The sequence below is a fragment of the Dysidea avara genome, chromosome 4 (assembly GCF_963678975.1).
Source record: "Dysidea avara chromosome 4, odDysAvar1.4, whole genome shotgun sequence".
NCBI lineage: Eukaryota > Metazoa > Porifera > Demospongiae > Dictyoceratida > Dysideidae > Dysidea > Dysidea avara.
In genome coordinates this window covers 21,639,588-21,652,082 of record NC_089275.1, presented here as the reverse complement: position 1 = coordinate 21,652,082, position 12,495 = coordinate 21,639,588, and the positions used below count along the sequence as shown (strand labels likewise).

General features: G+C 37.9%; 1 protein-coding gene and 1 long non-coding RNA gene across 2 annotated transcripts; one reads left to right on the top strand and one right to left on the bottom strand.

The window, feature by feature from the left end:
* Nucleotides 1–3,596: 3,596 nt before the first annotated feature.
* LOC136253661 (fibrinogen-like protein A) lies at nt 3,597–4,361 on the bottom strand. Its single transcript, XM_066046321.1, has one exon. The coding sequence runs from the start codon at nt 4,359–4,361 to the stop codon at nt 3,597–3,599; it is 765 nt and encodes a 254-aa protein (XP_065902393.1).
* Nucleotides 4,362–7,940: 3,579 nt separating this feature from the next.
* On the top strand, nt 7,941–10,887 carry LOC136254443 (uncharacterized). Its single transcript, XR_010700486.1, has 3 exons — nt 7,941–8,042; nt 8,220–8,304; nt 10,613–10,887. It is a non-coding gene; the product is annotated as an uncharacterized lncRNA (long non-coding RNA).
* Nucleotides 10,888–12,495: the final 1,608 nt, after the last annotated feature.

The window sequence follows — 12,495 nt, the reverse complement described above, 5'->3', positions numbered from 1 at the left end:
TATCTAAAAATCTGTTTTTATACTTAGATAATACTATTACAAGCCACTACAAGAATTTTTGGGGAATTTCACAATTAGCTGTAGGAGGAGAATAAATTTTAGTGTTAAAATTAGAGTGTTTTGTAACTGTGCCATAATTTGCATATACTTCTGAGGATTTCACTCAGATTTGCACTAAACAATGTCTCAACTAAAACATGTTCTATTCATCAGGTGGAGAACAGTATCTGTGTTGGTTTTACAGAACACATAATTTTATTCATGGTAGCCACAGGACATAGTTGTTTGCCCTCTTAATCATTGTTCTCAAGTGCATGGCCCCTGTTTAGCTATAGCTACTGTGATTCCTTTCAAGCACAGTGTAATCCAAATGTGGAATTTCCTGTGGAACTGCACAAGGTGATTTGTTTTTTCCTATACATAAATGTGGTCAGTTTATTGAAATTTAGCTGCACCATGCCACAGCCACCTTTTTCATAACACAATCTAGTTGCACGTATACATAATATATAACTGTAAACGGTAATCATGCACATAGCCATGCACAACACACAACAAGGATTGTACATACAATATGGAATGCACATAGTTAATGCCGGAACATTGTTTATAATGTACATTCACCTGCAGCTGTACAAATATGTGGAGCTGCCCCAAATATGCACCCACTGCAGTGATTGCAAACAAATCATTCAAGAACAAATAAAGTTAACATAAATACACTGTAACTGCATGTGTTTACACAACAACTTGTGTTTGCATTAGCAAAACAATGGCAAGCATAAAGACATCAACAAAGAATCAAGTCAGAATAAATTACTACAATCCACAGTTTTTAAGACGAATTTTCATTTCAGTAAAAAGTGTAGCTTGATAATCAGTGTATTCAGGTGGTTGCAGGTTAATCTGGAGGTCATAGCAGTTGAAGTACCATCAGCCTCCCGGAAACTGCCTTGCACAATTAGTACTATAAACATCATTGTCGTGGTTACAATGAGTAATGTGATGATCGGTTTCTTATGATGCATAATGTTGTGCTGTATCTTCCTTAACCTGGATATCCTCTCAGATTGGCTGTCAGTGGTGCCTGCTAATCTGGTCTCCTTCCCAATTTGTTGGTGGACTTTTGTAAGCTTTGATGGCTAAGTAAACATTGAGGGCAATGGTAAAAATTGGTGAAAGGAAAAGTGGAATGATGTATATAAGCAACCAGAATTTAAATGAAAGCTGCTCCATATGCCAAGCATGTACTATATTCTGCAACTTCAATGTAGCCATCAACTTCAAAGATGGTAGCTAGGGTAGTGGGTATGAGAGCTGTCAGCCAGGCACCAGTGATTAACAACAGCAACAATTAACACGAGGTGTCATCATTCTCTTGTGCTTGAAAGGAGAAGTTATTGCTATCACCTTATCAGCTGCTATTATCACGAATGATATACATGAGATTGAAGAAAAAGAAACTTTACAGCAGAACAACCAATAAAAGATTCCACTCCTAACTGAAAGCTTATCACCATTGTGCTAGAAATCAAGCAGCTTGCTAGTGTAGTTATCATACCAGATACCAGTAGGTTGGCCAAAAATATAATTATTGTGAGGCTTGTGTAACTTCTTGTTGTTTTGATAGTGTAGACCACCCAGCCAGACAGTAGTAAGATGACTGTTGTAGCAATCAGCTCGAACACCAAGGATAGGTAGGAAACATATCCTGGAAGAACAGAGCCTTGTTGATCTATCTCCTGGTCTGTTCCTGACCCAGAGTGAGAATCCATTCCACTCATCTCTGTTGTGAACACTAACTGAAGCAATAATGTACACTAGCTACTGGTGAAAACTGTCAGTATGTGTTATTATAAAGAAGTAGCACAAAATGTGATAGCTAACACAATCATATACTAATGTATGTAGCTGTCTCATGTAAAAATAACAATAAAGTTAAACTACTGCTGACCATGACATAAAAATCCTTGCAACAAAATGAATATACATTTAAAATACGTAGATGTATGCCAGGCTCTTATAGCCAGAATTACCCAAAGAAGTGGTTGAACTTTGACACATGCAGCACTGGTTATATGTGTGTATACCAGTATGCATCAGACAGTACGTAGATCTGAGTATAAAATTTATGGTTACTAGTGTACAAATAACATACATCAAGACAACACACCTATAGAGACTACATGCTTGTAGAAAATTCATGTTTAGTGATGTAGTATGTAAGTATTACGTATTATATTTGGTGAATTAATTGTTTATCCTATGCAATTACTGTATTTGATCTTAATATTTGACCTTTTTCCAGCTCTGCATAGAAACATTTACAAAGATGAAGTTTCATGCCATCAAAATTTCTTCAATAAATAAAAATAGGCTTCTAAGTTTTCGAATATACAACAAAAGTCTCACTTAACTGAACCATGCCACAGCCACCCTTTTAATAATACAACCTAGTTGTACCTACGTTTGCATAATATATCTGTACAGTGACCACATGGCCATGTACAACAAGTATTGTATGTACAACAGGGGCAGATCTAAGATTAATAAAAGGGGGGGGGGGGGGGGGGGGGGGCTAACTCAAGGTACTAATCTCTTGGGTGAAGGTGTGCAAAGGAACTAGAGAGTCTGGGGGCATGCCCCCAGGAACTTTTTGAAAAACAGATGCTAGAATACTGGGATTTGGAGGCATTTCCACATAAAATGCATATTTCTGCCTGTCAGAGTACTGTAGATATTTTATATACTGCCTTTAGATATATATGGCTCTCTGCAGCATTTGCTAATGGAAAGATTTGAGAGGTTCAGACAACCAAGCACATGATGCACCCTCTCACAATAGCGTGCATGATAGAATAATAATGTTGAAACTGGAAAATTTTGAAATTTGAATGATATGAGATTGAATCTGAGAGCATTTGCAATAGAAATTGTGTACCTGTACCGGTACCGGTAATAACTAGACAAGTAGATGAACAAGCCTTTTAAACAGACCAATGCACTTCATTGTGTGTATAGGCGCAGGCAGATTTGGCATAACAGAACCAACTTTTATGCTTACACTGAATGTTCTATTAGAATAGTTAGGTGACTGTTCTATTAGAGTATCTCGATTTTGCACACTCCAATACTGATCTGGGTCCTTGTTCCATAACATTTAGCATAAATCCACTAATAATGCCTTGTAAAGATGTTTATAAGGTGGGTTTATGAGTATTTGTATTATTGGTGATCATAAAATTATGCTAAAACAAAATTTCATTATAATCCTCAGCATATTGATCAAGTGAAGCCTATAAGTGAAGGGGGGCTTCAGCCCCCAAAGCCCACCTCCTAGATCCGCCCCTGTACAATATGGAATGCACATTGTTAATACCAGAACATTATTTATAATGTACATTCACCTGCAGCTGTACAGATATGTGGAGCTGCCCCAAATATGCACCCACTGCAGTGATTGCAAACAAATCATTCAAGAACAAATAAAGTTAACATAAATACACTGTTTTTATACAACAACTTATGCTTGCATTAGCACAACAATATATGTAAAGGTGTCAGCAAAGAATCAAGTCAGTATAAATTACTTAAAATCAACAGTTTTTAGGGCGAATTTTCATTTCAGTAAAAAGTGTGGCTTGACGTGGAGCGTATTGCGGTGGTTGCAAGTTAATCTGGACATCATAGCAGTTGTAGTACCACCAACCTCCCGGAAACTTCGTTGCACAATTAGTACTATAAATGTCATTGTCATTATCTTTGGTTGTAAATTTTCGATTGTTGTGACTTTTGAAGCGGTCGCCTCCAATTCCAGTATACCCTCCTACACTTAGCGGATACTCTTGTGCAGCAGTTCCTACACTAAACTGAGTGTAGTGCATATAGGACCAAGACTTGTCACTCTTTTGGTAGTCTAATCTCATCTCCCACTCACCACTTTTTGTTAGGCAATGTAACCATTTAAGTCCATACCAAAACTCAGTGTTGAGGTCCCCAAATCCTTCCTCATACTCTGCCCAGGTTGTGTCAAAGTTAACTTCACTATCCTTTCTGTTTCTCTGTACAATAGTCCATCCTCCATTGGTAGTGTTCATGTCACAGTAGATGTTAACATTTACTGTAGCAAAGGGAGAAGTAGAATCACAGCCGCAATCTGTTTGTGTCTTGTAGACACCTGAAGATACATTCTCCATAGGAAGATGGGTGAGATCACAGCATCCTCCCATGGTGATGTCATCTGCTGTGCACTTGTCCCTGAACAAGTTGCATTGTTTGAGAAGAGTATCGCAGTATTCACTGGCATGGACCATCAGTAGTGGTAGCAAAAGGAATGAAAAGTGGGCAGCAATCTTCAGCATCATATATATATATATACTGTTACTGGAGAGGACAAGAGTAGAACAGTTAGCAGTAAAAACTTGCAGTTCAGTATGAAGTGACAGAGTTTGCAACAGGTATTTATACTGTATGTACCAGTTTAACACCTTAGTATGGCTTGGAATATACACATACCATTGTCTGCACATGTCAGTTTATCACAAATTTCTCAGAATATCAATCTGACAGTATTATTTTACAAATTCCCAACACAAGTCCATTGCCAGATTGTATTTATACCTATTCCCAAAAGGCTTACTTGCCAGCATAGCATTATAGAGTTTAGTCATATGGGTAGCCTACACATAGTTATACTGTACTACAGCTATGCATATGTATTTGCAGAATTACAGCATATTTTAAATAGGGTATTAGCAAGGTAAATTTGGCAAGATATTAGAGAGCTGATCGATTGTCATGTATGTATATAGATGATTTTGAAACACAGTAGATACATCATACGTTATGTCATGTATACACGCACATATATCCTTGTTAATTAGAGATTGCATTGTGTTTAGGGTATCAATCACCACATTAATTTTATGTTTCAATAAATATTCATAAATATGCAGCATAAAGATATCAGTTTTGTAAACTCTGTATACACATGCATCCAGGTAAAAACATACATATATAATCTTTAGTTGGTATACCATCATGCAGATCTAGACTTTTGAAATGGGTGGAGACATGATTGTTCTGCTACTTAGTTGTAGTATTGTGTGTATGAAATGCAATTACAGTTAAGAGATTCAATTGCAAAACAATAACATTTATTAAACTTAACACAAGTTAACAGAGGTGCTATAATGACATGCTGCATAGCCAAGTGGTTTCAGGTGATTTTTCAAAATGAGTGATTTAAAGTCCCAACAACTACATATTGTTATAATTGTTCATGGGGGATATTTGTAACTAGTGAATGCTTTGGGAAATATATCATGGAGTTTACAGAGTGTCAAGTATATAGTAGAGTGAAAACCCACAAACAAATACACAGTGAGGCTTCGTAATGTGACATAGCAGAGAAAGTTAATATGTACTTGGATACATGCCACTAAAGTTAAATTATGCAGTCAGCATTCTTGTTAGTGACAAACTGATTTTAGCTGCACTGACTGGTGTGTAAGCTGTATATATTCACACGCAATAGGACATGGCTACCTGTACTGCACCTTTAGTACTACAAGAATGTTGTATCTCGTACAGTTCATGTATGTATGTATCAAGTACATGTTACTGATTGGTGGATAGCTTGATCATCTTGATCAATAGATTGCTATGAGCAAAGACTGTCATTGCTTATGTACTGTATGTAGCAGAACTTTTGCAGATGGAAGTTATGGCTGATGCAGTAGTGAAATATTTGTTAACACTTTTTACTGTGTTACGATTATTACAGTATGGTCTTAAGGCTACACTGTGTGCTTACTTAGCTATGTACCACTCTGCATGGGCAGTTCAAAGGCACCACCAGTGCTATAATTTGTATTATTCCACTGCTGCAGATCACAGCAAGTGCATTATAACTTATAACGCACTGGTTGCGGTTTTTTAGACCGCAACGAATGCATTGTAAGTTATAATGCACCGACCGCAGTGCAATAATACAGATATTGCACTGGCTGCGGTTTTGTGCAGCATAGCACAAGTGCCGGTTGCCAAGACCACTACGACACCTCACCTAATAGGTGGAAAGACACTTCACAGATCACTTGAATTCTTTTATAGCCTGACATGTAAAGGTTGATTGTGGGCCATAACGTCACCAATACGTATAATGTTTTACCAATGCAAGCAGCCAATAGTGATCGAAAAAGCCAACGTGGTGGCCACAACTCTAGTCTACATATATATAAAATGCAAGAATGGAATGGAATCTGGTTACTGAATCTTAACTTAGAAAAGTGCAAAGTGATGCATATGGCTAAAAGCACAGGAGCAAATTATACAATGGAAACTTTGGGGTCTACTGTAGAGTTGACAAAGATAGATTTTGAGAAGGATCTAGGCATTTGGGTAACATCTTCTCTTAAACCTTCCTTGCACTGTGATAAAGCTGCAGCTGCTGCAACCAGAATCCTGGGAATGCTTAAAAGAAAATTTACAAAATTCTCTAAAGAATTGTTTATCTTTCTGTATAAAACTTATGCTAGACCACAGCTAGAATATTGTGTCCAGCTTTGGTGTCCATATCTAGCCCAGGACATTGACACTCTAGAAAATGTACAAAGGTGGGCCACTAAACTTGTGAATGAACTAGTCAAACTACCTTATGAGTCAAGGTTAAGAAAACTCGGACTCTATTCTCTTTACTGTCGACGACAACGAGGGGATCTAATTGAAGTTTACAAGTTTTTACATGGTTATTATGATGTCGACTGGTCAAGGTACTTTACTCTAAGCTCTGTGCATCACACAAGAGGACACTACTTGAAACTTTTCAAAAAATCATCACGTCTACTTTTAAGGTCGAATTTTTCCACCCGGAGAGTGATAAATACATGGAACTCCCTGCCAGCAGAAGTTGTTTCAGCACCAACAATCTCTACTTTCACAGTAAGTCTTGATAATTATTGGAATGACATAGGATATGGATATGAACAAAGGCTTAGTGCCTAAACTATATTTTTGTAACCCTGTATGTATATCCATCCATTAATAATAATAAACGTACTTATGCACTTGTCAATTTCATGCCCCACCCCCCCACCCCCGGGGAGGGTGGGGAATATACAGGGGATTTGACAAATCGTGGTGTCAAATTCCCCACTACTGGGGCAAAATCGGCTGTCAAATCCCCACTATGTCCCCACCCCCATAGTAGGGGATTTGACAACACCTGAAGGATGACTAAGCGTGGCATATTTCATGCATGCAACTAGTAATAAACCTGCCCTGTAGCTAGTAAAATTATAGCAAGTGCGAATAAGCAATGTCAAATCCCCACCTGGGGTGTGGGGATGCCCAGGGGTGGGGGGGTGGGGCATGAAATTGACAAGTGCATTATACACCTTACTAGTCTGGTGCCATCCTAGCCCAGATTAAACTGTAGTCCACTTCGACAATGACTCAATAAAACTAATAAATTCTAAATAATACTCACCTTTACGTTTGATTGTGGTAACCAGTTTTGTCATGCCACCAGATTCGAGTTTAGTCAGTGTGAATAGTAAGAATTAGACCAGTATCGTTTAGTAGTTAGGTTTTGTTTACTTAAACCGTCTATTTAGCTGCTTTTTTTTTGCTCGAGAGAATCACTATGGCGATTAGTCTGGCACTTAGTCTATATGGTGATTGAGTGATCACGCTGGCATGCTGAGCACTACATGATGAGAGTCGAACAGCGAATGCAGGTTAGTGATATAACCCATAGCGTACTAGCTTTCAATATCTCAGGTGGCTGTAGAAGGAACGTCATCGCAACGTTCGGCTTGGTTACCCACAATCGATGTTAGAAACCTGGCTTTTATAAGTGTTACAGCTGTCTTGTGAGACTCTCCCCACCTATGAGCCTTATCCACAATGACGTTTTATGACATCACGAGAATAAAAATGGCCGCGATAGTTCGGGGATTGTTATACAGGCGCCTATGGAGATAAATTTTTGATCTCTCACATTTCAGCTAGGCATGGAGATATCGACCATTAACCGACAGGTATGGTTATGAAGTAACAAAAGCTATTGTAAACGTACGCTATTCAGAAAAAAATTGAAACGTGACAAAACTCGTTTATCGTAATGTCTTATATAAAACTTGACTGTATCTGTTGTTTAGAACTCGATATCTTCTTTTCTGATTGAAATATAAGCAATTTAAAAATTTTCTCCATAGGCGCCTGTATAACAGTCCCCCAACTATCGCGGCCATCTTTATTCTCGTGATGTCATAAAACGTCATTGTGGATAAGGCTCATTAGGTGAGTGGTACATAACAGTTATACAACGTGCACTCGTGCTCTGCCTGTATAAACGCACTTGCCTTCAGGCCTGACGGCCCTCAGGCTCGTGCGTTTATATCAGGCAGAGCACTCGTGGCCGTTGTATAACTATATAATATGGATAAGTGGCAGGTGATTATAAAGTTTAATGCAGCCCAAATTAGCATGTACATTATGCAATTCATTGGATATTCAGATTATACATGAGCATGCAGTGGTCCTGATGGAATAGTTAGCACTACTGGCTGACATGAGGTCAAGATTGATAAATGTTTTAAGTATAATAATTATGTAGAATACCAGGATCCCAGCAGTTGTTGCTCCTCAGACTAGAATGTATGCTTCTGGAGGTTCAAAAGGCACTGAATGATTCTGACATAATGATTTGACTCCCTGTATCCACAGTTTCTCTCAGGGTGATGAATCTTCACGATGTTATTATATGTGTGTAGCTACTTTGGTTTGTAGCTACTGTAGCTAGCTGGGTTTTTGTGACTCAGAAAATACTTAAGGGGGACGCTACTAATTCCTATGGCTTCACATACAAAATCTTGCTTTTCATTGATCTGTGCTTGCTTTGCATCCCCTTTTTGTATCCGATGTATTTGTGGTACTTAAAAATCACCATCTCCAGTTAGAAGCACTGACTTTAAGACTCACTTTAGTAGTAGACCTAAAGAATGGAAATTCTATATAATCTTTGGATCTAGTCTCACAGTTTTAGTCCTACACTTCTTAAACTTTGTCATCTGCTTCCTAAGTATATTTATAGCAAAAGTACAGAAGTACTTAATCAAATGAGCTATTGAACTCTCTATGAAAAACTTTCATTTCCTCCTTTGAATCCATAGTAGTCATATCTAAAAATCTGTTTCCATACTTTGAAAGATAATACTATTACAAGCCACTACAAGAAATTTGGGGGAATTTCACAATTAGCTGCAGGAGGACAATCAATTTTAGTGTTAAAATTAGAGTGTTTTGTAACTGTGCCATAATTTGCACATACTTCAGAGGATTTCACTCAGCTTTGCACTAAACAGGAGTTCAATGTCTCAACTAAAGCATATTGAGAACAGGTGGAAAACAGTAGCAGGTGGAGAATATTGCATATTAGCATCAGGTGGAGAACAGTATCTGTGTTGGTTTTACAACACATAATTTTATTCACTGAAGCCATAGGACATAGTTGCTTGCCCCTTAATGATCGCTCTCAAGTGGCCCCTAACTACTGTGATTTCTTTCAAGCACAGTGTAATCCAAATACGAAATTTCCTGTGGAATTGCACAAGATAATTTGTTTTTCACTATACATAAATGTGGTCAGTTTATTGAAGTTTAGCTGCACCATGCCACGGCTACCCTTTTAATAACACAACCTACTACAATTGGACGTATACATAATATATAACTGTAAACAGTAATCACATGGCCATGCACAACACACAACAAGGATTGTTTGTATGTACAACATGGACTGCACATGTAGTTAATGCCAATGTACATTCATTATAATGTACATTCATCTGCAGCTATATATGAATTTGTGGAACTACACCCACTGCAGTGATTGCAAAAAAATCATTCAAGAACAAATAAAGTTAACATAAATACACTATTATTTTTTTACACAACAACTTGTGTTTGCATTAGCACAACAATATATGCATGGCAAGCATAAAGATGTCAACAAAGAATCAAGTCAGAATAAATTACTAAAATCCACAGTTTTTAAGACGAATTTTCATTTCAGTAAAAAGTGTAGCTTGATATTCAGTGTATTCAGGTGGTTGCAAGTTAATCTGGATGTCATAGCAGTTGTAGTACCACCAGCCTACCGGAAACTGTGTTTCACAATTAGTACGACAAATGTCATTGTCGTTATCTTTGGTTGTAAATTTTCGATTGTTGTGCCCTTTGAAATGGTTGCCTCCAATTCCAGTATACCCTCCTATGGTTAGTGGATATTTTTGTGCAGCAGTTCCTACACTAAACTGAGTGTAATGCATATAAGACCACTCTTTTGGTAGTCTAATCTCATCTCCCACTCACCACTTTTTGTTAGACAATGTAACTATTTAAGTCCATACCAAAACTCAGTGTTGAGGTCCCCAAATCCTTCCTCATACTCTGCCCAGGTTGTGTCAAAGTTAACTTCACTATCCTTTCTGTTTCTCTGTACAATAGTCCATCCTCCATTGGTAGTGTTCATGTCACAGTAGATGTTAACATTTACTGTAGCAAAGGGAGAAGTAGAATCACAGCTGCAATCTGTTTGTGTCTGTAGACACCTGAAGATACATTCTCCATAGGAAGATAGGTGAGACCACAGCAACCTCCCATGGTGATGTCATCTGCTGTACACTTGTCCTTGAACAAGTTGCATTGTTTGAGGAGGGTATCACAGTACTCACTGGCATGGACCATCAGTAGTGGTAGTGTAAAGATGGCAAACTGGGCAGCAATCTTCAACATCATGTCTACTGTTATTGGAGAAGACAAGAGCAGAACCGAACAGTTAGCAGTAGAAACTTGCAGTTCAGTATGAAGTGACAAAGTTTGCAACAGGTAGTCTATTTAGTTTAACACCTTACAGTGGCTTGGAATATACGTACCATTGTCTGTACATGTCAGTTTAATTTAACACAAACAAGTACACAGAAAAATTTGTCTAAATTGGAATTTTCAACTAGAGTAGGGACCATAATACATCGATAAAAAGTACTGAAACAAGCTGAAGTAGTGCACGATATTAAATCACAGTAAAACAATAAGAAGTGTTATATCCCTACTGTGTATTTCCATTATGGTATATTGAACACAATAGGGATATAACACTTCTTATTGTTTTACTGTGATTTAATATCGTGCACTACTCCAGCTTGTTTCAGTAGTTTTTATCGATGTGTTATGGTCCCGGCTACTCTAGTTGAAAATTCCAAATTTTTCTGTGTACTTGTAATAACTTTTTTTCGTAAATAAACTATTATGACTGGTGAACCAACACATACCACATCTGAAATGGCACCGCGCGCCCCAATTATATCTTCTGAAAGGTGAAGTATCTATTACACTTCGTTGTCAGCTATGTTCAACCCGTTACACAGCAGGAACTGTTCGAAAAGCACCTCTGAAATCCACACATACTGAAAGAAATGGTGCCGCGCCCCAGTTATATTAATTAGGCAGTGGATCTACTGAACCGAAAGCTGGACTCGCTATTGAACCCGTTAAGATTTTTTTTTGGATTGACATGTGGTTGGGGGTAACCATTAGTAGTACCAATGGTGTGTGTGGTAATGTGATATCAACAGTTGGTAGAATTGACCCCACCAATATTACATTCAGGGCTTTCCATGTACGTATTTTACAATCATTCGCCTGTACATGTACGTTTAGAGGTTTTTTTGATTGACCTGTGGTTAGGGGCTAACCATTGGTAAAACCAAAGGTGTGTGTGTGTGTGTGTGTGTGTGTGTGTGTGTGTGCGTGTGTGTGTGTGTGCGTGTGTGTGTGTGTGTGTGTGTGTGTGTGTGTGTGTGTGGTCATGTCAGATCAACAGTTGGTAGAATTGACCCCACCAATATTGCATTCTGGGCTTTCCATGTAACAATCATCTGTATCACCGTAAGATTTTTTTTGATTGACATGTGGTTGGGGGTAACCATTGGTAGTACCAATGGTGTGTGTGGTAATGTGATATCAACAGTTGGTAGAATTGACCCCACCAATATTACATTCAGAGCTTTCCATGTACGTATTTTACAATCATTCGCCTGTACATGTATGTTTAGAGTTTTTTTTGATTGACCTGTGGTTAGGGGCTAACCATTGGTAATACCAAAGGTGTGTGTGTGTGTGTGTGTGTGTGTGTGTGGTAATGTCAGATCAACAGTTGGTAGAATTGACCCCAACAATATTGCATTCTGGGCTTTCCATGTAACAATCATCTGTATCACCATATCAGAACAATTCAATATTGTCATTCAGCTATAGTATGAAAATGTACTGTTTGTTCAATTAGAATTTTAAAAAAAAAACTGATTCTACAGAAACCTGTTAATTTTAGCAACTTTTATATGCTCACCTGTATAGCACATATATCATATAGGGGGTGGGTGGCATAAGAAGTGGTTGACAGTGAAAAAACAGTCTATAAGTATCATGCAA